The 23,265-nt window shown below is 40.9% G+C and overlaps 1 protein-coding gene across 1 annotated transcript in view; it reads right to left on the bottom strand.

Moving 5' to 3' along the window:
* Positions 1 to 2,716: 2,716 nt before the first annotated feature.
* LOC126267503 (nephrin-like) overlaps positions 2,717 to 23,265 on the bottom strand; it is an 880,351-nt gene continuing 859,802 nt past the window's right edge. The window contains exon 14 of the mRNA XM_049972800.1: positions 2,717 to 7,070. Within this exon, the coding sequence (XP_049828757.1) occupies positions 6,741 to 7,070 (330 nt within the window). The 3' untranslated portion in view covers positions 2,717 to 6,740. The remainder of the gene's footprint in view (positions 7,071 to 23,265) is intronic.

The following is a 23,265-nucleotide window of genomic DNA, read 5'->3' as shown; positions in this document are numbered from 1 at the left end:
AAAAAGTTGTATCACATTATTAAAAATCTGATAGAAATCATTTCTGTAATATCTGATGTTATGTAAATGTAAGTGCAGTTTCTGTCAGGAGTGAGTTTGTTCGATATGGCTAACTATTATGAGCTGATGTTCTTACAGAATGCACATATATCTTCCAGTTTTGTCTTACTACACGTTTACACCTTCAAGGATATTGACGTTTACATTTATGTATGCCGTAAACAGAACAACATGGCTAGCGTTCGTTCAAGAGAGGAAACGTGTATTATAATAGAGCTAACATGGGAATTAAATCGACGCACATTTTCTTGAACAAACTATATGGTTTTCGAGCCAGATATTGCCGACAACTGTCTTTTTACAGCGCTGAGAGCACAAAATCACGCTAACCAGCTCGTGCCGTATGCCGAAACCGCTGTCTCCTGGCGTTGGATATGCCGTAGCCATAGAAATAAACGTTAGCTATCTCTGCCATTGTGTCGATGACTTTAGCTTCACTATCTAACAGGCTGCGACTCGACGATTCAGCCCAAACCATCATCACTTATTTGTAAACCAGTAATTATCGTTTCCGGAAGGTTACAGAAATGACATATGTTTGTAATGTTTGTATATTTCGAAATATTCGTTACTGACATAGACAATATCTTTCTGGACATTGCGCTGTTTATATTAATTGCTGCAGTCTCCACTCAGAAGAACAATTCCCTTCTGACGGGGATAGTTCTCTGCAGGTTGTACACAGGTTGTACATTGGTGTTCGTACAAAAACGTGGTTTCAGTTCTAAGGATTGTCGTTCATTGAAGTCTCTGACCTCGTATTTGGACTTGAATGTGGATACAACGTGACAATATCAAGCATAAATTTGGCACTAAGTTTTGGACAAATTCGATCATAATCGTTTGAGTTGTCTCACTAATCAACGATTTATTAGTAGCACATAAGTTACACCATCATGCCCTCGCTAAAAAACCCTCAAACAAATCATACCCTTAAAATCATCCCAGAGTAATACTCATTTTATCTCAAATTTCCCAGAGTCATTTTCGTACTTAAAACATCACAGAAATTTCTATATTAACTAAAAACTAAAATTTCAAGCTTCCCATTCTATTCAACATTCAGGCACTGTAATGTGGTTTTGTAAGTTAGCCAGACGATGACGTAAAATAAATACTTAGTCTCCAAAACAATAAATCAATCAAAATGTTTATTTAACAGCATGCATTACAGAAGTGTCTCACCTTAAAACATTATTCTATATTGTTTCACTGTCTCTGATTTCAAATTTAGGTCTGTTAAGCTGTCTGGATGAATGGTAGAAGGAATGTGGCATATATGTGAAGTAGACGTTATAGAAATTGTGAATACGTACCTGTCTTGAGCTAGGAAATCTGATAGTGAAGTCAGGTAGTTTTCAGTATTGTAGAAAAGTAACTTACTTAAGTTCATCAGACGATTAAGGACTTGGTTAACCTGTTTTTATCTTCATTTTGCAAGTATGTCATTATATAATTTTATCCAAACTGATTTCGGTACGAGGTCTGGTCCCAAGTGTCAGAGAACGGAGTTGTGTGAAGTGATATAGGAATCTGAATGACTGCTGTGTTATTCAGTCAATCAGTGAAAAGATCTTAGGCGCGCTTTAAAAGTGGGAGAGGAGTTTTCACCCGAGTCTGAAAGAATCTGTTGTCAGCTCTAGTGACTAGAGGTCACGTTGCTTTGAGCGGATTTCTTAAGAAAAACTGAGTCTTTCTTTCAAAGGATATGAATTCTGCGTAGCGTGTTGTACAGTCGTAACTTTCAGAATCCCAAATATGGTGACCTGCATATCATTTCAGCCAGCGTTGAAAGCTACTGAAGACTGCGCGTGTTTAAAACCTCATCATTTGCGGATAATAATTGTGGGTTTTTCAGCATAAGGACTGAGTTCCTAAGCTGGCTTACGCAGCGAGTAAGTGTGATGTAAGTGTGAAAGTATTTGTGCAAATTGTGCATATTTTTTTATTTCATTTCTGGAACTGCATGCTGAGACGTACTTGGTAATAGAAGTATGAATAGAGAGTGACAGAACGAATTGTTTAATACAAGTACTTTTCTTCCTTGAGTAATTACAGCCAAAATACGGAAAAATGGATTCAGTTCAACACCATGATATAGTCAAACGCATATACGCCCCCTGGTGGCATGTATGGCGAACATTTATTCGTCGCTTCAGGGCAACCGTGCTTCACTCATTGAGTGCTTCTGTGTTAGCAGAAAGGCAGAGCGTAAATCGTACCGTCACACTGTCATTACAAGGGTTTCCTTGTGCAGTATTATTCTGTGAGCGAGCTAGATGACAATAACTTACGTTATGCAGTATAACTTAACCTGCATCCAGATAAACAAATGTTTGTAATTAGAATAGTAAAACAGACCCGTCAAAGAGATTTTCCTCGCTATATAAGTTGGTAATACATTTACATGAGGAACATTTCCCATTTCCACAACCACAATACGCCAATAACCTTTTGAAAATACAACTAAAACTTCCAGCAATAATTTTTTTTTAGGGGTGAATTTTCTTTTCCGAGACAAACAACGAATTCTTATAAAATAAAATTGATACGTTGTAGAATTCACGTTTCCTAAACTGGTTAGTGAGCGTGTCCTCGTTGTTTTATTTATCAACATATTTTATATTTTTGATATTATGTAAATGCACGTCAGGGGTGTATTCACAACAAGTCCTTTATTTCGATGAAACACATACAGCATATTTGACTCTCCATAATTCAAAGATGTACACATCACATGATTTGCAAAACATTTACATCAGTAAAAATATACACACATTGTTACGATAAACACTTTTCATAAACAATATCTAGACGGAACGACATTCGTTACAGTTGAAACAGAGATCCATAGTTTTCGTTGATACCCGACTCCAACTTTCACGACTGGTCTAAAAATGGACGTTTCTTGGAGAGAATGCGGCTTCTTTCCTTTTCAGGTTTCAATTTGTTTTCAAAAGAAACGTCACTTCCTACACTGCCCTGTATTTGTAATCTTTGGAGTTATCTTTGTTGATCAGCTTCGAATTAACTCAATATCCTTACAGCTGTAACAATGGAAGTCTAAACAGGTGAGTGACTGTATCCTACACCACGTTATTAACGATTATATTCAATGCGTCCACTATTTACATAGTGAACATCGTCAGCAGTTCAACACCAATTTCGAAGAGAACAGACACAGTATGTTGACAACAATTCTCGTTCTTATGGAATCTTCTTTGGTCGTCTCTTGTCGTTAAAAGTGTATGTGATGAAGTATTCTTCGTAATTATTGTCAAAAATGAGGCACATTCACGTTTGGAAAGAGTTATTTCACGCAAGAATGTTATTCAAATAGTATTTATCAGTGGATAACATACAGGTAGATAAATACCAACTGCTGGCCAGTTACCTTTACTTAACGCACGAGGCGTCTGTTCAAAACTGACTGGTTTGTCATACAGTTCATCTACTTAGTTGATAGAGACATACCGATTTGTGGCGTGAACTTAGAAACCAAAGTGAAGACATGGAGGAGACTGTGTTATTACTTTGTAATTTTGTCTAAAATGTGGAGATGGCTTGGGGATCCGAAAAGTCCTACAGTAACGAAAGCATAAAATATTCCAAGTGCCAGTTAAAATACAGCACATAACAATGAATAGTGAGCAGATGTTTTTGCAACACTTAAAATTTCCAGACATGTTTTCTTTCATGCGGAAATTCGTGTTATGTTATAGAAATGGAAGCTCTGGAACCAGATGAACTAAGTAAAATGCCAACTTAACATTGTCTGGAATGGCCAATTTTTAAGTGTCGGAGGTATATCATACAACTACGTTGACCACAGGAGAAGAACAATGTGGTACAACATTATGTCAGCTACAGACGAAGACTGGTCGAAGTTGTTACGTGCCGTACAACCAAAGCAGTTACGTATCTTGAAATAAGCGTCTTGCAGTAATACTCTGATGCAAAACCCATTTTTAGTCCACTGTAGACGGTTAAAATTTTTCCCCACATAGGACTAAATGGGCTTTTAAATATGAAACACACTACGCCGATCATCTTCATCTGAAAATGGCCTCAGGTGGAAATAGGCCAACGATGTAAAACACAAGGTAAAGGAAAATTATCCGTATAAAAACACAATAACGAAAAAATGAGAAAACGTCTGACAGCCTACGGTGAACATAAACATTAGTTTCAGCATTCAGAAATTGCGTCGAAATTGTGGCCTCACATACGAAGGAACAATGAAGTATATTTGGTGGATTGTAGCCGTTTTAGGCTGCAGAAGTCTATTATGAAGTAAATAAGGAACAGGGGTGAGTGTGCACGAACTTCTTTAGTAATAGTTGACTGAGTCCTCATGTAACTCTGCTGTGTATTGAGAGTTGCTGTGGTAGTTCACTACTTTCTTTTTCTGTGTGTGATAGAATGGGCACTGGTAAAATGCGGAATCTTATCTCCTGAGAAAGGGACATTGCTCGAAAGGTAAAGAGGTCATCACGTTATATTTTCATCAAGTCTTGCACCACAGATTTTATACATTTCAGGAACGTCACATTACCGCCTCGAGCTGCTGACAAAATAATTTATTTATGCAACCGTTTTCAGTCCTCTGACCATCATCAGGTCCCTATATAACAAATAAATTAACATATAAGTAACATTATAGGCTTAAACTGTCACTGATCTGTTAGCTGATGTAAATGTTAAAAACAATACACACGTAATGGAATGTCACGTGCTCATATAAAAGTATACACAGCGTTAAGTTAGCCGAAATATAAAATCGTTATCGCCAGGTGATGAAACCACGAGTGATATACAAAAAATAATAGTGCCCCATAATACTGTAATGTGACTGGCAACAAAAACCTCATTCAGATTTGTAGAGAATTACCTGTTACCATATCGCAATATAAATTTAAATTGACCGTGTCATATGAGATGCTAATATAACCACTTGTCCATGAGAGCTGCACAGTATACTTTGAGACATATCCGCTACACGTACTGTACATTGTATGTCTGCAAGGCCTGTTCCATAAATGTTACTGTACGATAATAGCAGTCTACATATGAAAGTCGCCATAACTGATTTCACTTTGGTGCCTGTAAGTAAATGTAAACCACTAATGCCATACATTTTGTTTTCTGTCACTGCAAATATGATTGTAACTTGCACAAATTGCTACAGGGCATCTGTAAGAATGTCAAAACCACTTATCGTAGCAGATGAAACACAGTTTAGTAATCGTAAGATTCTATTCACTGTCGATGTATGTAGACCTCTGTGGGCAACTTTGGCTCTACCAGTACACGGTGATCAGCCATTCAGTCACCTCCTTGTGGTATGCATATTTTCACAACATTAACGCAGATTACACTTTTAACGGGAATGAGTACACTCCCTGCTACAGTTAAGTCTGAGGCATTACGATACGACAAGAGGTAAGTGTACACTTGTGATCGATTTATGTCTCTCTCGCATGTGATTTTTGTAATGAGTTACATCATTGTGTCATGAAATACTTTTATTCTCCGAGTGTTATTCATGTTTTATTGTTTGGTGATAACGGTTTTGTATTTCGCCTAAAGTGATTCTGCGAATACTTTTATGTGAACACGTGACATTTCATTACGTACGTGTTGTCAACATTTACACTATAATTGCGTAGGCTTTCGCAGCCAGAGTCATTCGACATAAAAGTTTTCTGGGTTTGGTACCGCGTCATAATGTAAAAACTACTGCTGCTATAGAAAAACCAACGTTTCGGCCACAATTACAGCGGCCTTCTTCTGGGTCTAATAACTCGGTACCAAACCCAGAAAACTTTTATGTCAACATTTACATTGTTTAACAGATTCGTGACAAATGTAATGACAGAATTTCAGAGACGTTGCTGGCCTCATACATGAATGATTTTACGTATAGATGATGTAGCAGCGAGTGAAAGTTTGTACCAAGGCCGAAAATCAAACCCTGGTCTCCTGAAACCCAGGGGCTGTACTCATACAAATGAAATAACACATGTCATTTGTGTACGTACCAGCACCAGGGGTTTCAGGCTAAATCTCCTATTTACGTTCGATGCTGAGGTGCTATTCCAGAAAAATGGGAGCTTCGACAATTCCGTTCTTGAGTGACGGCGACCATTAAGTAGACTGTGGCGGCAGTGAGAATTAGGATCGAGGAGGAGGGCGTGTCAGGACAATCCGTGCAGGTGTCTGAACTGCTTTGCCAAGGTGGTTCAGTAACTAACGCACCTGCCGAACAAGTCGGAGACCTGGGTTCGATTCCCGACCTACGCACATATTTTCACTCTCCGCTTCAGTCTACATATATAAAAAGATTCCTGACAGTTTAAGCCTTAAATGTTACTTATGTCTTACTTCATATGCTGCACAAGAACATGATAATGGTCAGACGAATGAAGCCGATTGCATATCTAAAGGAAGTGTCAGAAAATGGAGGTGGAATATGACATTTTTCAAATGGACGCTATAACATGACCCATGTCTTCGAAATGCGACTTTGCGCACAGAATTACGGGTGTGCCAGTGTCAACTCAAATGCACTCACGTAAGGCTTGCGCCGCTACGGGTGCCGATTGCCGACAGAAATGTTCTACAGACAGATGGGTAACCATCGTACTTGATGACGTAACATTTCAGCGGACAGAGGCGTGCTAAACGCAGCTCTCCTGCTGGCCAGACATGAGTGGCGTGCGGACGGTCACCACCTCGGGGTGCATGTGCTCCAGCAGGGGCAGGCTGTGCGGCGGAGACGCCGTCCTCTGAAGACTCGCCGGTGGTGGCGATCTCGGGGACAGCGCCGACAGCGCCGACGTCGACGCCGACACGTGGTCTATCTGTGCGTAGATGACAGGCTCGTGGCGCCGCCACGGGCGCCCCGCAGACTCCGCTTCGGCTGGCGGCAGGCGCAGCTCGGCGTACGTCACTTCCGGCTGCTCGTCCGCCTGCCGTCGACAGGCCTTCGACGGCCGCCGCAAAGTGGTCTGCAACCGCAAAAGTCGTTACGTCAGCCCATGTGTGGCTGCCGGCGATGACGACGCCACCGGACCATTTGACAGTCAATGCATCGCCTGCGTTGCAAGTGGACATATTTCCGACACGTGAAACGCAAATTGGAGGACGAGCACAAGCAATAATCTTACACGGTATTGAACGGAAAGTACAAAAAATTTACACCTAAACATTATCGTAGTGTAGGTACCGTACTCACAGAAGCATCCAAAGAAATATATCGATGCCCAGAAACATCGACACATCACATCTATTAAAATATGTAATAGTTATTCATGGTCTCTCTATCTTGTTAAGTAAATTACTTCACTTAACTGTTGTGGTGGAGCGTTTTTTCATCTTTTTTTCATGTTTCAAACCTGTCCTGAAGACATCAAATTTTTTAAGCAGCGTTTATCCCACTGTTTATTCCTACCTAATTTAGGAAAATCTTGCGAATTTCTACATTTATTAGTCGCCTTTATGTCTGCTGACATAGAAATATTGCCGGCCGCGGTGGTCTAACGGTTCTAGGCGCTCAGTCCGGAGCCGCGCGACTGCTACGGTCGCAGGATCGAATCCTGCCTCGGGCATGGATGTGAGTGATGTCCTTAGGTTAGTTAGTTTTAAGTAGTTCTAAGTTCTAGGGGACTGATGACCATAGATGTTAAGTCCCACAGTGTTCAGGGCCATTTGAACCAACAGAAATATTTGTACATAAATTGGTGTATACATCAATATAAAACCAACAATAATTAGGAACACAGTCCTCTGAAAACTCGCTGGTCATGTCTACCTCATACTTACAGAAGTATCCAAAGAAAAGTATCGATGCCCAGGAATATCGATACTACTCACGGATGATCGCATCTATTAAAATATTTAATGGTCTATTCACTGTCTTATTATCTTGTTAAGTAAATTACTTTACCTTAGTGATGAGTTGGAACGTTTTTATATAATTTGTTTGAAGTTTCGAATTTGTACTGAAACATCAAATTCTTAAGCAGGTTTTACACCACACTTTATTGCTACCCAGTTTAGTAAAATTTTGGGAAGTTCTACCTTTATTAGGCGCGTTTCTGTCTGCTGATACAGAAATATTTGTACATAAATTGGTGTAAACTTAAATAAAAACCCACAATAACTAGATTCATGCATAAAGGAGATTTTAGCTGACGAACAGAGAAGGAAACATTGCTAACGTTGGCGAAGGGTAACAAACGTTTTCAAACCCACAATCTGACACTCAGACACTGCTTCTTCAATGGTTGTCATGGTGGTACTAGCATGTTTAAGTAGTAGAGCTACATATGTACCACCCCAAGTAGGTCACCCCAAGTAGGGAAACAAGAACACCACCCCAAGTGAGTCACCCCAAATTACCGCTATCCAAGATGGCGGCCGTGCCGCAAGTACGTGATGTCAGCTGATGACGCGATTGACGTCATTCAAGATGGCGGTAAAATAGTTGACGTCACATGACGTCACGTACTTGCGTCACGGCCGCCATCTTGGATAACGATACTTTGGGGTGACCCACTTGGGGTGGTGTCCTAGTTGCCCCACTTACGGTGACCCACTTGGGATGGTACATTAGCTCTACTAATTGTTCACTTGTTGAAAGTCCTGGAAAAGAGACTTGCTCTCAAAGTTTTCGTAACCAGTACATATATATCGGCGATTATGAACCATGTGGAGAGCAGGCTAGGCGGTAGTCTAAGGTACTCTGCTGAATATTGTTCAGACGATACGGTGAATGTGAAATCAGACCGAGTTCATAGAAAACAACTTAGACTCTCAAAATTTTAGTAATAAACTGTCAAAGTATTCTTAACAAAGTTCCTAAATTTACTGCCTTCCAGGAAAGTTACCGAGCTCAAATTATTTTTGGGACTGGAAGTTGGCTGAAACCGGAAGCAGAAATCTCTGCTATACTTAGCGAGTCATGGAAGGTATATCGGAAAGACAGATTTGACGCCATGCGAGGGGGAGTGTCTACTGCATTTCACAGCCGCAGAGTCCTACGGCTACAGTTTTGGAGTAATTCAAAGAAAGTCTACGGTGGGTAGTGCTTAACATCAAGATCTTGCATCACTAGTTAGAGACGACTGTAACCTACGGAGTATAGACAGGGACGTGTATCGATTAGTTACAGTGAATACGGACGGACAATATTTTTGAACGCGTGTTCCGCAAACTGTGTTGAGCAGCTATTTCGACCGCCCACATTCAATGGAAGTGCTTTAGACATTGTAGCTACAAACTACCCTGACCTTATCGACGGCATCAGAGGGCGAAGTTAATAAACAGTCCAGGAGGATAGAAGAGTGTTTCTACTAGAAATATTAGAAAGGCAGTTGTTGGCGTATAATTAAGCGAAGAGCTGATATCATTCAGTTCCAGTATGGTGAACTTAGAGGAATTGTGGGCAAAGTTTATACGGATGGTAAATCGTGATTTGCAGGTGTACGTGATTAGTAACGTGACTATGGTCAGAAAAAAGACCCACCACGGCTTAACAACGAAATATCAAAAATGCTGAGGAAGTGGAGACTGTTGAACTCTTCGCTCAAAAGGGAACGCGCAAATGACGTAGGAAAAGATTACTAGAGATTCGTGAGTCCAATGAAAGATATATGCGCGAAGCATACAAAACATATACCGTCATACCTTAGCAAAAGATCTGCTCGAAAATCTTAAATGGTGTGTAAAACAGTAATGGAAAACTGCTAGTAATGGTCTGTTCGATACCTAATATAAAGTACTGATACGACGGAAATATCAATTAAGAAGAATAGAGAGAAAAATATGTCGATACCGAATCGTAAGTAAGCTACATCAAGAAGCATCCGTACTTTCTCTATGCCCCTACCTACAACTAACGGTTATACGACAAAGAAAATATTTAAATCGTGTAAGTCCAAGACGAATAGAGTATATGACAAACGCGAAAACCATAAAAAATATTCGATGCATTGATTTATAGAGACTGCTCGTTTCTTACCTAAATACAAATCGTTACCTATCTTCGTACAACTTTCATATTATGTACGACACAAAGAAAAGAGTGTACAATTTAAACTGTGGCGTTTATCCAAAAATTTACATAGGCCAAACGATCACAATCTTTGATGTTGGCTTTTGAGAGCACTGTAACGTCAGTGGTAATGACACCGCTTTTAGTTCTGATCTTTAAATATGTGAATATAGCTGATACACTTCGGTAAACATTTTAATATGTGGCATTATTCTCACAATTTGTAAAATTTTGGTACGACTACAAAGTTTGAAGTTTTTACTGATTCAAAAAGTACCGGCGATAATTATTAAATGAACAAAGTGATTGCCGAATGGAACCCCTTTTCGTTGTATATTAAATTCTGTTACGATGTCCCGTCTCCCTTTTGCTTGCTTGCTTGCTTCTTCCTTTGGTGGGGTTTCTTTTTCCTCCACCTCGTGTTAGTATAATAGTAGCTTGACTTAACAATTGTTTCATGCGGACTATTTGGTGTCACATCCTACCGCCAGCTACTAGTTGCCATTAACGGTTCCATCTGCACGTAGGTGTTATCTAACCCGCTTTCTCTGAACGTCCAGCTTATTCACACCAGTAGCTAATTTTTCACTTTGGATGACTTTTTTTCAATTTAAATTTTATATTATGATCATCTTAAGTTCCAGTTCCAATAACTCCACTTTCAAAGGAGGCAGGTGCTAATATAACCTAACTAGCAGTTTCATGAGTCGTAGTTGCATAGCACTTACACAAATTCTTTACAGAAGACTGAATAAAAATAGTACAACCCGACTTAATAAGTTTGGATTCCAGAGAAATGTAGGAACGCGCGAGGGAATACTGATCCTACGGCTTCTCTTAGAAGATAGGTCAAGGAAAAGCAAACCTACGTTTATAGTATTTGTAGAGAGAGAATGCTTTTGATAATGTTGCCTAGAGTACTCTCTATGAAATTCTGAAGACATTAGGGATAATATACAAGGAGTGAAAGGCTTGTACAGCTTGATTACAAACCAGACGACAATTAGAACAGTCGAGAGAACATGAAAGGGAAACAATGGCCGCGAAGTGTGTCAGACAGGGTTCCAGCCATTGTCTGATATTATTTAATCTGTACACTCGGCAAGCAATAAAGGAAGCCAAAGAAAAGTTAGGAGTTCGGAGTCGGTATTAAAATCTGGGGAGAAGAATAAAAACTTTAGGGTTTGCCGATGCCATTGTAATTCTGTCAGAAATGTGAAAGGACTTGGAAGAGAAATTGAACGGAATAGACAATATTGTGAAAGGAGAACATATGAGCAGCAACAAAAATAAACAAGAATAATGAAATGGAGTCGAGTTAAATCAGGTGATGCTGAGGGATTTAGATTGGGAAACTAGACACTTACAGTATTAAATGAGTTTTGCTATTTGAGCAGCATAATAACTGATGATGGCCGAGGTAGAGAGGATATAAAATTTCGACTGGCAATGCCAAGAACAGCGTTTCCGCAGAAGACAATTTTGTTAATACTGAACATACGTTTAAGTATCAGGAAGTCTTTTCCCAAAGTATTTCTAAGTATGGAAGTGAAACAAGAACCATAAACAGTTTAGACAAGAAGAGAATAGAATTTCTTCATATGTTGTGCTACAGACGAATGCTGAAGATTAGATAGGTGGATCACATAACTGATGAGGAGGTACTGCAGATAATCGAGGGGAAAAGAAATTTCTGGCACAATTCGACTAGACAAAGGTTTCGGTTGATAGGACACATTCCGAAACATCAATACTTCATACGTTTAGTACTGAAGGGACGTTGGGAGGGGGAGGGGGGTAAAAATCGTAGACGGGGCAAAGGGATGAATACAGCAAGTGGATTCAAAAGGCAGCAGCTGTTATTCGCAGATGACATGGGATGCACAAGATAGGGCTGAATGGAGAGATGCATCAAACTAATCTTCGGACTCAAGACAGACACATCATAAGACTAAATACACTCCTGGAAATTGAAATAAGAACACCGTGAATTCATTGTCCCGGGAAGGGGAAACTTTATTGACACATTCCTGGGGTCAGATACATCACATGATCACACTGACAGAACCACACGCACATAGACACAGGCAATAGAGCATGCACAATGTCGGCACTAGTACAGTCTATATCAACCTTTCGCAGCAATGCAGGCTGCTATTCTCCCATGGAGACGATCGTAGAGATGCTGGATGTAGTCCTGTGGAACGGCTTGCCATGCCATTTCCACCTGGCGCCTCAGTTGGACCAGCGTTCGTGCTGGACGTGCAGACCGTGTCAGACGACGCTTCATCCAGTCCCAAACATGCTCAATGGGGGACAGACCCGGAGATCTTGCTGGCCAGGGTAGTTGACTTACACCTTCTAGAACACGTTGGGTTGCACGGGATACATGCGGAAGTGCATTGTCCTGTTGGAACAGCAAGTTCCCTTGCCGGTCTAGGAATGGTAGAACGATGGGTTCGATGACGGTTTGGATGTACCGTGCACTATTCAGTGTCCCCTCGACGATCACCAGAGGTGTAAGGCCAGTGTAGGAGATCGCTCCCCACACCATGATGCCGGGTGTTGGCCCTGTGTGCCTCGGTCGTATGCAGTCCTGATTGTGGCGCTCACCTGCACGGCGCCAAACACGCATATGACCATCATTGGCACCAAGGAAGAAGCGACTCTCATCGCTGAAGACGACACGCCTGTCGCGACATCACTGGAGGCGGGCTGCACGATGTTGGGGCGTGAGCGGAAGACGGCCTAACGGTGTGCGGGACCGTAGCCCAGCTTCATGGAGATGGTTGCGAATGGTCCTCGCCGATACCCCAGGAGCAACCGTGTCCCTAATTGGCTGGGAAGTGGCGGTGCGGTCCCCTACGGCACTGCATAGGATCCTACGGTCTTGTCGTGCATTCGTGCGTCGCTGCGGTCCGGTCCCAGGTCGACGGGCACGTGCACCTTCCGCCGACCAATGGCGACAACATCGATGTACTGTGGAAACGTCACGCCCCACGTGTTGAGCAATTCGGCGGTACGTCCAACCGGCCTCCCGCATGCCCACTATACACCCTCGCTCAAAGTCCGTCAACTGCACATACGGTTCACGTCCACGCTGTCGCGGCATGCTACCAGTGTTAAAGACTGCGATGGAGCTCCGTATGCCACGGCAAATTGGCTGACACTGACGGCGGCGGTGCACAAATGCTGCGCAGCTAGCGCCATTCGACGGCCAACACCGCGGTTCCTGGTGTGTCCGCTGTGCCGTGCGTGTGATCATTGCTTGTACAGCCCTCTCGCAGTGTCCGGAGCAAGTATGGTGGGTCTGACACACCGATGTCAATGAGTTCTTTTTTCCATTTCCAGGAGTGTATTTCGTAATACAGTCGCCGTACTTCATGTTTCTCCCTTTAGTGCACGCACTTTGGGAAGATACAACGCCACAGTGTTCCCCTGCCTATATGTCGTGGCTCATATACCGGCATCGGGGTTGCGTTACGTTTCATATAAGCTGCATCAACGGTCTCAAACATACTCTTTTTGAGCGCCTCCAATATTTTATTCTGAAATAGGTATGTAAAATGTTTTAATTCTATGAGCAAGTGCATGAAAACGAAATATCACTTAATATTTCAGGACAATCACTGAGGATGACTTGTTAAAAAAAATGTGTCTTTCTGTATAAAAAAAAATTCGTGGATGCAGAAGGCATTTACTTGTTAACTACAGAAATTTATCTTTGAGCACCTTTATCCCGTCACCATGGGTAAACTTCCTTAATTCTCTGAAATGGCAGACAATGTTTTCAGGAATAGTTACTGCAGTGAAATTTAGTCCTATAGCTATCCATTGGATGCTTCGAAATAAACATATAGCGTACTGTTTGGCCCAATTTGAGCTTCATCCAACAGCTGAAGGTCATGCAGTGACAGGGGATAGTGCACGAAGTCACCACGCCGCCCACCTATAAAGAAAGCTATGTCCCAATCCCTTTCCACTGAACTAATCCCAGTATTTTACTACCCATTACATCCAAACAGTCACAGCCCATCACATTACCTGCCACTGAAACGGAATAGCAAGTGAGTTAGCACGCCATATGGCGCTATTTTTCCTCTAAAGTTACACTCATCAGCCAATGAGAGAACTTTCAAGAAAACCCATTTATATTCAGATCTCCAAGTAATAGACTATTATGTTAAGATTCAGTGGAACGATACAGTCGTACACTATGTGGTCGTCATCTTCGCCATTTTCAAAAGTATCAAAAAGGTCTCAGTTTGCGCCATGTTCAGAAGTTTTCGATTACTTATCAAAACACTTAGCAGATGTAACTTACATAATTTCCCATTGAAAAGTATGTAAGCACATGCTCACAGCACGCACACACAAACAAACACACACACACACACACACACACACACACACACACACACACACACACATATAGGCACACTCAAACAAATATACACCGACTCACCCACAAATCACACACACACACACACAAACATCTCAAATATCTGAGTCTTTGCCATGTCCAGTAGTCAATGAATGACTATATTATACCCTGTGACAAAATAACTACACACCACGAAATAAATATCCGAATTGAACGGAAATCGGTAGATATGATGTACATGTACAGATAAACATAGATTAGAATTTGAAAAAAAGCATGATTGGATGACTTATTGAAGACAAAGAATTTCAGAAATTTAGCAAGTCCATAACGTGCTGCACCACCTCTGGCTCTTATGGAAAAATATATTCAGATTGGCATTGATTGATAGAGTTCATGGATGTCCTCCTGAGCGATATCGTGCCAGATTCTGACCAAGTGAGTGTTAGATCGTCAAAGTACCGGGATAGTATGAAGACCTGCCCATAATCCTAGAGACGTTATCAAATGGGGAGAGACCTGGTAACTGGACCTGGCAGCCTCCTGGCCAAGGCAGGGTTAGGCAAGGACGGAGACAAGAAGTATAAACTCTCATCATGTGTGGGCGGACACTATTTTGCTGAAATATAAGTCCAGGATGACTTGCCGTGTCGGGAAAGAATACGCGGCATACAATATTGTCGATGTGATGTTGTGGTGTAAGAGCGCCGCGTATGAAAATGTAAGGGTTCCTGCTGTGAAAAAGAATGGCACATCAGACCATCGCTTCTGGCTGTTGGGCCTTGTAGTTGTTGACAGTTAGATTGGTAACCCGCCAATTTCTGGTGGTCTCCTGACACTTCTCCTATTTGAAATTTCATTAACTCAAATTGAATTGTCTTCTGTGATGAGTTTCGCTACGAAATGATCTCCGATGACCAACGAAGACTTGTGTAGTGACGCCTTGAACAGTGGTGGGACACCAGCCTGACTGTCGCCGGCTGTACAGTTCAGCAACTTGAAGTTATGCTCCATAACAAAGCAGCGGTACGTCGACGATATCCTTGAGAACGTTTGGAATTTTGCAGATCTAACGCTCCACCTGCACAGAATTTAGCACCATACTCGAATGCCTCAGTAAACATCCAGAAATCAGTGTTAAACCGAATAACAAATAGCATTAGGGCCAGAGGTGAACCAATACCTTCTATCAATTTTGGAAGCTCATCCATTTCAATAAATTATCCAATATTTCTGAAATTTTAATCGTGTATTTGACTGTGCAAGTACATACATGTATCGATTTCCCTTCTATTTCCATAGTTCTTTCCCGGCGGATGGATTTTCTTGTCTTGGATTGTGTTTACCAAAATATGTAAGTGTCGCCATAATTTTCTAAATTGCCTCATCTTCAATGTATTTGAAAGACGTGTTATGTTTATCAAAAAGTCATAATAACGTAACTTACGGAATTGACATATGAAAATTAATGTGAAAAATGCGTCAGCAAAAAAATGCTTACGTCAGCCATGACAATGTTATCTTTATGTGTAAATTGCGAAAATGTTATGACTTGTAGTATTTCCACATTGAAATTCTTTATAGCTCAACAAACATGTCTACTCTGCTGAAGCAACGCGATAAGCGAGCAAATGACATTTCATCCCACGCCTAAATGTGACTAAGCAAGAGAAAACTTGACCAAGTAGCGTGGGAAGAAAGAAAGCAATAGGAACAGTGTTTACGTCACGCCCCACAATGCTATTTTCACTTATAAATGTCCATCGAAACGCTTTAAAGTTGTAAATGACACAATTTATCTAAAAAGATAGACCAGTTCTACAATAGTAAATAAAATACGTGTCCAAAAACAAAAAGCTGTTTGCTTATGGAACATGGCTTACTTGGCGGTGTGTTACCCATGGCACAGTGACTGAACTATAAGCACCTAACTTTTATAGACGTTTCTCAATAATGATTCACCTCATCAAGCACCATTTCAGGATGGATGAAGAAAATGCATCATGATATATACTAGAAAAATGTATCTGACATTATTAGCTGACTAAAATTGCTGTTCCTAATTAATTTGATACCTAACATTTGAGGCTACGTTCCATTGGTGTGGCACACACGTTTGGTACGTTTTCCAACTCCTTAACACAACTAACCGTAGTAAAAGTCGTGCGTTTTGACGAGTTAGAAAAAATAATAGATCAATTGAAGTACGTTTCATAAAACGCGAGGAGAATTTCGTGTTATGTCGAATATATAGTGAGAACACATAACAAGTCCATAATACATAAGTTCATATGTAATGATGCAATAACATTCCACACATACTTGAATGTCCAGAAAATACGTTCTCTGCATCAGAATAACATTATATGTCGAAAAAGTAAAAATTCTGAGTACGAAACACTTGTAGGTTTTGTTAACACAATACGCATGTTTGATTACAGGCTTCTGATTGTTAATGACGGTTTGGTCTGGCACAAAAGTAAACTTTTTTATCAAAATATGTAAGTTTTCGAGTATAAAACATATGTAGAATAGCTGTTGTATCCTAATTCTTCTGTACCATTGAAGAATACGCACTGCTGATACACTGTACTACTGATGTACTTACAGATACATAATGATTATTTCAGGAAGAATTTCACAACACAAATACACCACACTGCTGATATATGACTTAAGGTGCAGTTGTGAATGATAACAGTTTTATCTTTGTGCTGAAGTAATTAAGCCTTCACTCATTTGAAATCACGTGACACTTCAATGAAACAGTAATATTCATTCACATATGTAGGAAATTAAGGTTTCAATGCTTTCAACAATAAACTTTCAACAAATTTTCAAAGTAACTTAAAAATTATATATCTACATCTACATCTACATGGTTACTCTGCAATCTACACTAAAGTGCCTGGCAGAGGGTTCATAGAACCATTTTCATACTACTTCTCTACCATTCCACTCTCGAATGGGGCATAGGAAAAAGTAACACCTGAATCCTTCCGTTCGAGCACTGATTTCTCTTATTTTATTATGGTAATCATTTCTCCCTGCGTAGGTGGATGTCACAAAAATATTTTCGAATTCGGTTGAGAAAGTTGGTGATTGAAATTTCGTAAATAAATCCCGGATCAAAGGAAACAGCCTTTGTTTCAGTGACTGCCACCCCAACTCGCGTATGGCATCAGTGACACTCTTACCCCTTTTGCGCGATAACTGGGAACTGGCTGCCCTTCTTTGCACTTTTTCGATGTCCTCCATCAATCCAACCTGGTAAGGATCCCACACCGTGCAGCAGTATTCCAGCAGAGGAAGGACAAGTGTAATGTCTGCTGTCTCTTTAGTGGGTTTGTCGCATCTTCTAAGTGTTCTGCCAACAAAGCGCAGTCTTTGTTTGGCCTTCCCCACAATATTATCTGTGAGGTATTTCCAGTTTAAGTTGATCGTAATTGTAGTTCCTAGGTATTTAGTCGAATTGACAGCTCTTAGATTTGTGCGACTTATCATATACCCAACATTTATCGGATTTCTTTTAGTACCATGAGGATGACCTCGCACGTTTCTTCGTATAATGCCAGTCCCACTATTCGCATCATACAGAAATTCTCACTGTATAATTTTGTAATTGTAATTGATGATCTGATGATTTTACTTGACGGTGAATTACAGCATCATCTGCAAACAATGTAAGGGGGCTGCTGATTATCTGGTTCTAGGCGCGCAGTCCGGAACCGTGCGAATGCTACGGTAGCAGGTTCGAATCCTGCCTCGGGCATGGATGTTTGTGATGTCCTTAGATCAGTTAGGTCTAAGTAGTTCTAAGTTCTAGGGGACTGGTGACCACAGCAGTTGAGTCCCATAGTGCTCAGAGCCATTTGAACCAATTTTTTGCTGATTATCACCTAGATCATTTATGTGAATCAGGAACAGCCTATGACACTACCTTGCGGAACGTCAGATATCACTTCTGTTCTACTCGATGATTTACCTTCTATCACTACGAACTGTCACCTCTCTGAGAGGAAATCACGAATCCAGTCACACAACTGAGACGGTACTCCGTATCCACGCAATTTGAGTAATATCCGCTTGTGATGAACGGTATCAAAAGCCTTCCTAAAATCTTTGAATATGGAACCGGTCTGAGATCCCTTGTTGACAGCGCTCATTACTTCATGGGAATAAGGAGCTGTGTTGCACAAGAACGTTATTTTCTGAATCCGTGTTGGTTATGTGTCAATAAGTCATTTTCTTCAAGGTGATTCGTAATGTTCGAGTAGAGTATACACTCCAAAATCCGACTGCAAATTATGGTGAAGGTAGGGGTCTCTAATACAATGGGTTTTTCTTGAATATTGGTATGACCTGCGTTAATTTCTAGTCTTTAGGAAAAGACCTTTCCTCAACTGAGTGGTTGTATTTGATTGCTAAGAAAGGCGCTATTGTGCCCGCATACTCTGAAAGGATCCTGATGGGTGTACCATCTGGACCGGAAGCCTTGCCTTTCTTAAGTGATTTGAGTTCATTCGCAACACCTAAGATATCTACTTTTATGTCACTCTTACTAACAGCTGCTCTGGTTTCGAATTCTGGAATATTTACTTCATTTTCTTTCGTGAAGGAATTATGGAAAACAGTATTTAGTATCTCCGTATTAGTGGCACCATCATCGGTAATATTTCCATCGCTATCGCGCAGTGTAGGTATTGACTGTTTTTTGCCACTGGTGTACTTTATATACGACCAGAATATCTTTGGGTTTTCTACCATATTTTGCCTCCCCATGAACCATGGACCTTGCCGTTGGTGGGGAGGCTTGCGTGCCTCAGCGATACAGATAGCCGTACCGTAGGTACAACCACAACGGAGGGGAATCTGTTGAGAGACCAGACAAACGTGTGGTTCCTGAAGAGGGGCAGCAGCCTCTTCAGTAGTTGCAAGGGCAACAGTCTGGATGATTGACTGATCTGGCCTTGTAACAATAACCAAAACGGCCTTGCTGTGCTGGTACTGCGAACGGCTGAAAGCAAGGGGAAACTACGGCCGTAATTTTTCCCGAGGGCATGCAGCTCTACTGTATGATTAAATGATGATGGCGTCCTCTTGGGTAAAATATTCTGGAGGTAAAACAGTCCCCCATTCGGATCTCAGGGCGGGGACTACTCAAGAAGATGTTGTTATCAGGAGAAAGAAAACTGGCGTTCTTCGGATCGGAGCGTGGAATGTCAGATCCCTTAATCGGGCAGGTAGGTTAGAAAATCTAAAAAGGGCAATGGACAGGTTAAAGTTAGATATAGTGGGAATTAGTGAAGTTCAGTGGCAGGAGGAACAAGACCTCTGGTCAGGTGACTATAGGGTTATAAACACAAAATGAAATAGTGTTAATGCAGGAGTAGGTTTAATAATGAATAGGAAAATAGGAATGCGGGTAAGCTATTACAAACAGCATAGTGAACGCATTATTGTGGCTAAGATAGATACGAAGCCACACCTACTACAGTAGTACAAGTTTATATGCCAATTAGCTCTGCAGATGACGAAGAAATTGAAGAAATGTATGATGAAATGAAAGAAATTATTCAGATAGTGAAGGGAGATGAGAATTTAATAGTCATGGGTGACTGTAATTCGAGTGTAGGGAAAGCGAGAGAAGGAAACGTAGTAGGTGAATATGGATTGGGGCTAAGAAATGAAAGAGGAAGCCGCCTGGTAGAATTTTGCACAGAGCACAACTTAGTCATAGCTAAGACTTGGTTTAAGAATCATAAAAGAAGGTTGTAGACATGGAAGAACCCTGTAGATTCTAAAAGGTATCAAATAGATTATATAATGGTAAGACAGAGATTTAGGAAACGGGTTTTGAATTGTAAGACATTTCCAGGGGCAAATGTGGACTCTGACCACAATCTATTGGTTATGACCTGTAGATTAAAAATGAAGAAACTGCAAAAAGTTGGGAATTTAAGGAGATGGGACCTGGATAAACTGAAAGAACCAGAGGTTGTACAGAGTTTCAAGGAGAGCATAAGGGAACAATTGACAGCAATCGGGGAAAGAAACACAGTAGAAGAAGAATGGGTAGCTCTGAGGGATGAAGTAGTGAAGGCAGCAGAGGATAAAATAGGTAAAAAGACAAGGGCTAGTAGAAATCCTTGGGTAACAGAAGAAATATTGAATGTAATTGATGAAAGGAGAAAATATAAAAATGCAATAAATGAAGCAAGCAAAAAGGAATACAAACGTCTCAAAAATGAGATCGACAGGAAGTGCAAAATGGCTAAGCAGGGATGGCTAGACGACAAAAGTAAGGATGTAGAGGCTTATCTCACTACAGGTAAGATAGATATTGCCTACAGGAAAATTAAAGAGACCGTTGGAGAAAAGAGAACCACTTGTATGAACATCAAGTGCTCAGATGGAAACCCAGTTCTAAGCAAAGAAGGGAAGGAGTATATAGAGGGTCTACACAAGGGCGATGTATTTGAGGACAATATTATGGAAATGGAAGAGGATGTAGATGAAGATGAAATACGAGATACGATACTGCGTGAAGAGTTTGACAGAGTACTGAAAGACCTGAGTCGAAATAAGGCCCCCAGAGTGGACAACATTCCATTGGAACTACTGAAGGCCTTGGGAGAGCCAGTCTTGACAAAACTCTACCATCTGGTGAGCAAGATGTATGAAACAGGCGAAATACCCTCAGACTTCAAGAAGAATATAATAATTCCAATCCCAAAGAAAGCAGGTGTTGACAGATGTGAAAATTACCGAACTATCAGTTTAATAAGCCACAGCTGAAAAATACTAACACGAGTTCTTTACAGACGAATGGAAAAACTAGTAGAAGCCGACCTCGGGGAAGATCAGTTTGGATTCAGTAGAAATGATGGAACACGTGAGGCAATACTGACCTTACCACTTATCTTAGAAGAAAGATTAAGGAAAGGGAAACCTACGTTTCTAGCATTCGTAGACTTAGAGAAAGCTTTCGACAATGTTGACTGGAATACTCTCTTTCAAATTCTAGAGGTGGCAGGGGTAAAATACAGGGAGCGAAAGGCTATTTACAATTTGTACAGAAACCAGATGGCAGTTATAAGAGTCTAGGGGCATGAAAGGGAAGCAGCGGTTAGGAAGGGAGTGAGACAGGGTTGTAGCCTCTCCCCTATGTTATTCAATCTGTATATTGAGCAAGCAGTAAGGGAAACAAAAGAAAAGTTCGTAGTAGGTATTAAAATCCATGGAGAAGAAATAAAAACTTTGAGGTTCGCCTATGACATTGTAATTCAGTCAGAGACAGCAATGGACTAGGAAGAGCAGCTGAATGGTATGGATAGTGTCTTGAGAGGAGAATATAAGATGAACATCATCAAAAGCAGAACGAGGATAATGGAATGTAGTCGCATTAAGTCGGGTGATGCTGAGGGAATTAGATTAGGAAATGAGACACTTAAAGTAGTAAAGGAGTTTTGCTATTTGGGGAGCAAAATCACTGATGATGGTCGAAGTAGAGAGGATATAAAATGTAGACTGGCAATGGCAAGGAAAGCGTTTCTGATGAAGAGAAATTTGTTATCATCGAGTATAGATTTAAGTGTCAGGAAGTGTTTTCTGAAAGTATTTTTGTGAAGTGTAGCCATGTATGGAAGTGAAACATGGATGATAACTAGTTTGGACAAGAAGAGAATAGAAGCTTTGGAAATGTGGTGCTACAGAAGAATGCTGAAAATTAGATGGGTAGATCACATAACTAATGAGGAAGTATTGAATAGGATCGGGGAGAAGAGGAGTTTGTGGCACAACTTGACCTGAAGAAGAGATCGGTTGGTAGGACATGTTCTGAGGCATCAAGGGATCACCAATTTCGTGTTGGAGGGCTGCGTGGAGGGGCAAAATCGTAGAGGGTGACCAAGGGATGAATACACCAAGCAGATTCAGAAGGATGTAGGTTGCAGTAGGTACTGGGAGATGAAGACGCTTGCACAGGATAGAGTAGCATGGAGAGCTGCATCAAACCAGTCTCGGGACTGAAGACCACAACAACAACACCATATTTTGAGACAATGTTTCATTGTGGAAACTATTAAAAGCATCTCGCATTGACGTCTGCACTAAATTTCGAGCTTCTGTGAAACTCAGCCAGTCTTCGGGATTTTGCGTTCTTCTGAATTTGGCATGCTTCTTTCTTTGCTTCTGCAACAGTGTTCTGACGTGTTTTGTGTACCATGGTGGATCAGTCCCGTCTCTTATTGACTTAGATGGTATGAATCTATCTTCTGCTGCCGATACTGTAACTTCGAGTTTGAGCCATATCTGGTCTAAACTTACATAATTAGCTTGGAAGAAATGGAGCCTCTCTGTTAGAAAGGCATTAAGCGAATTTTTATCTGCTGTTTTAAAAAGATATGCTTTGCGTTTATTTTTAGTGGTATTTGTTTATATGGTTTTGAGCCTCTTTACAATGACCTGGTGTTCCCTAAGTCCTGTATCCGTCATGACGCTCTCTATTAGATCAGGATTATTTGTGGCTAAGAGGTCACGTGTGTATTCGCAACCTTTTACAGTTCGTATGGGCTCACGGACAAATTGTTCAAAGTAATTCTCATAGAAAGCATTTAGTACAATTTCGGAAGATGTTTTCTGTCCACCACCGGCTTTGAACATGTATTTTCGCCAACAAATCGAGGATTGACTGAACTCTCCACCAGTTATAACTGTATGAATGTGTACTTATTTGTAATGAGATTAACGTTTCTTTAACCGT

This window comes from Schistocerca gregaria, chromosome 4 (assembly GCF_023897955.1).
Source record: "Schistocerca gregaria isolate iqSchGreg1 chromosome 4, iqSchGreg1.2, whole genome shotgun sequence".
Lineage (NCBI taxonomy): Eukaryota > Metazoa > Arthropoda > Insecta > Orthoptera > Acrididae > Schistocerca > Schistocerca gregaria.
This window is presented reverse-complemented; position numbering and strand designations above follow the sequence as displayed.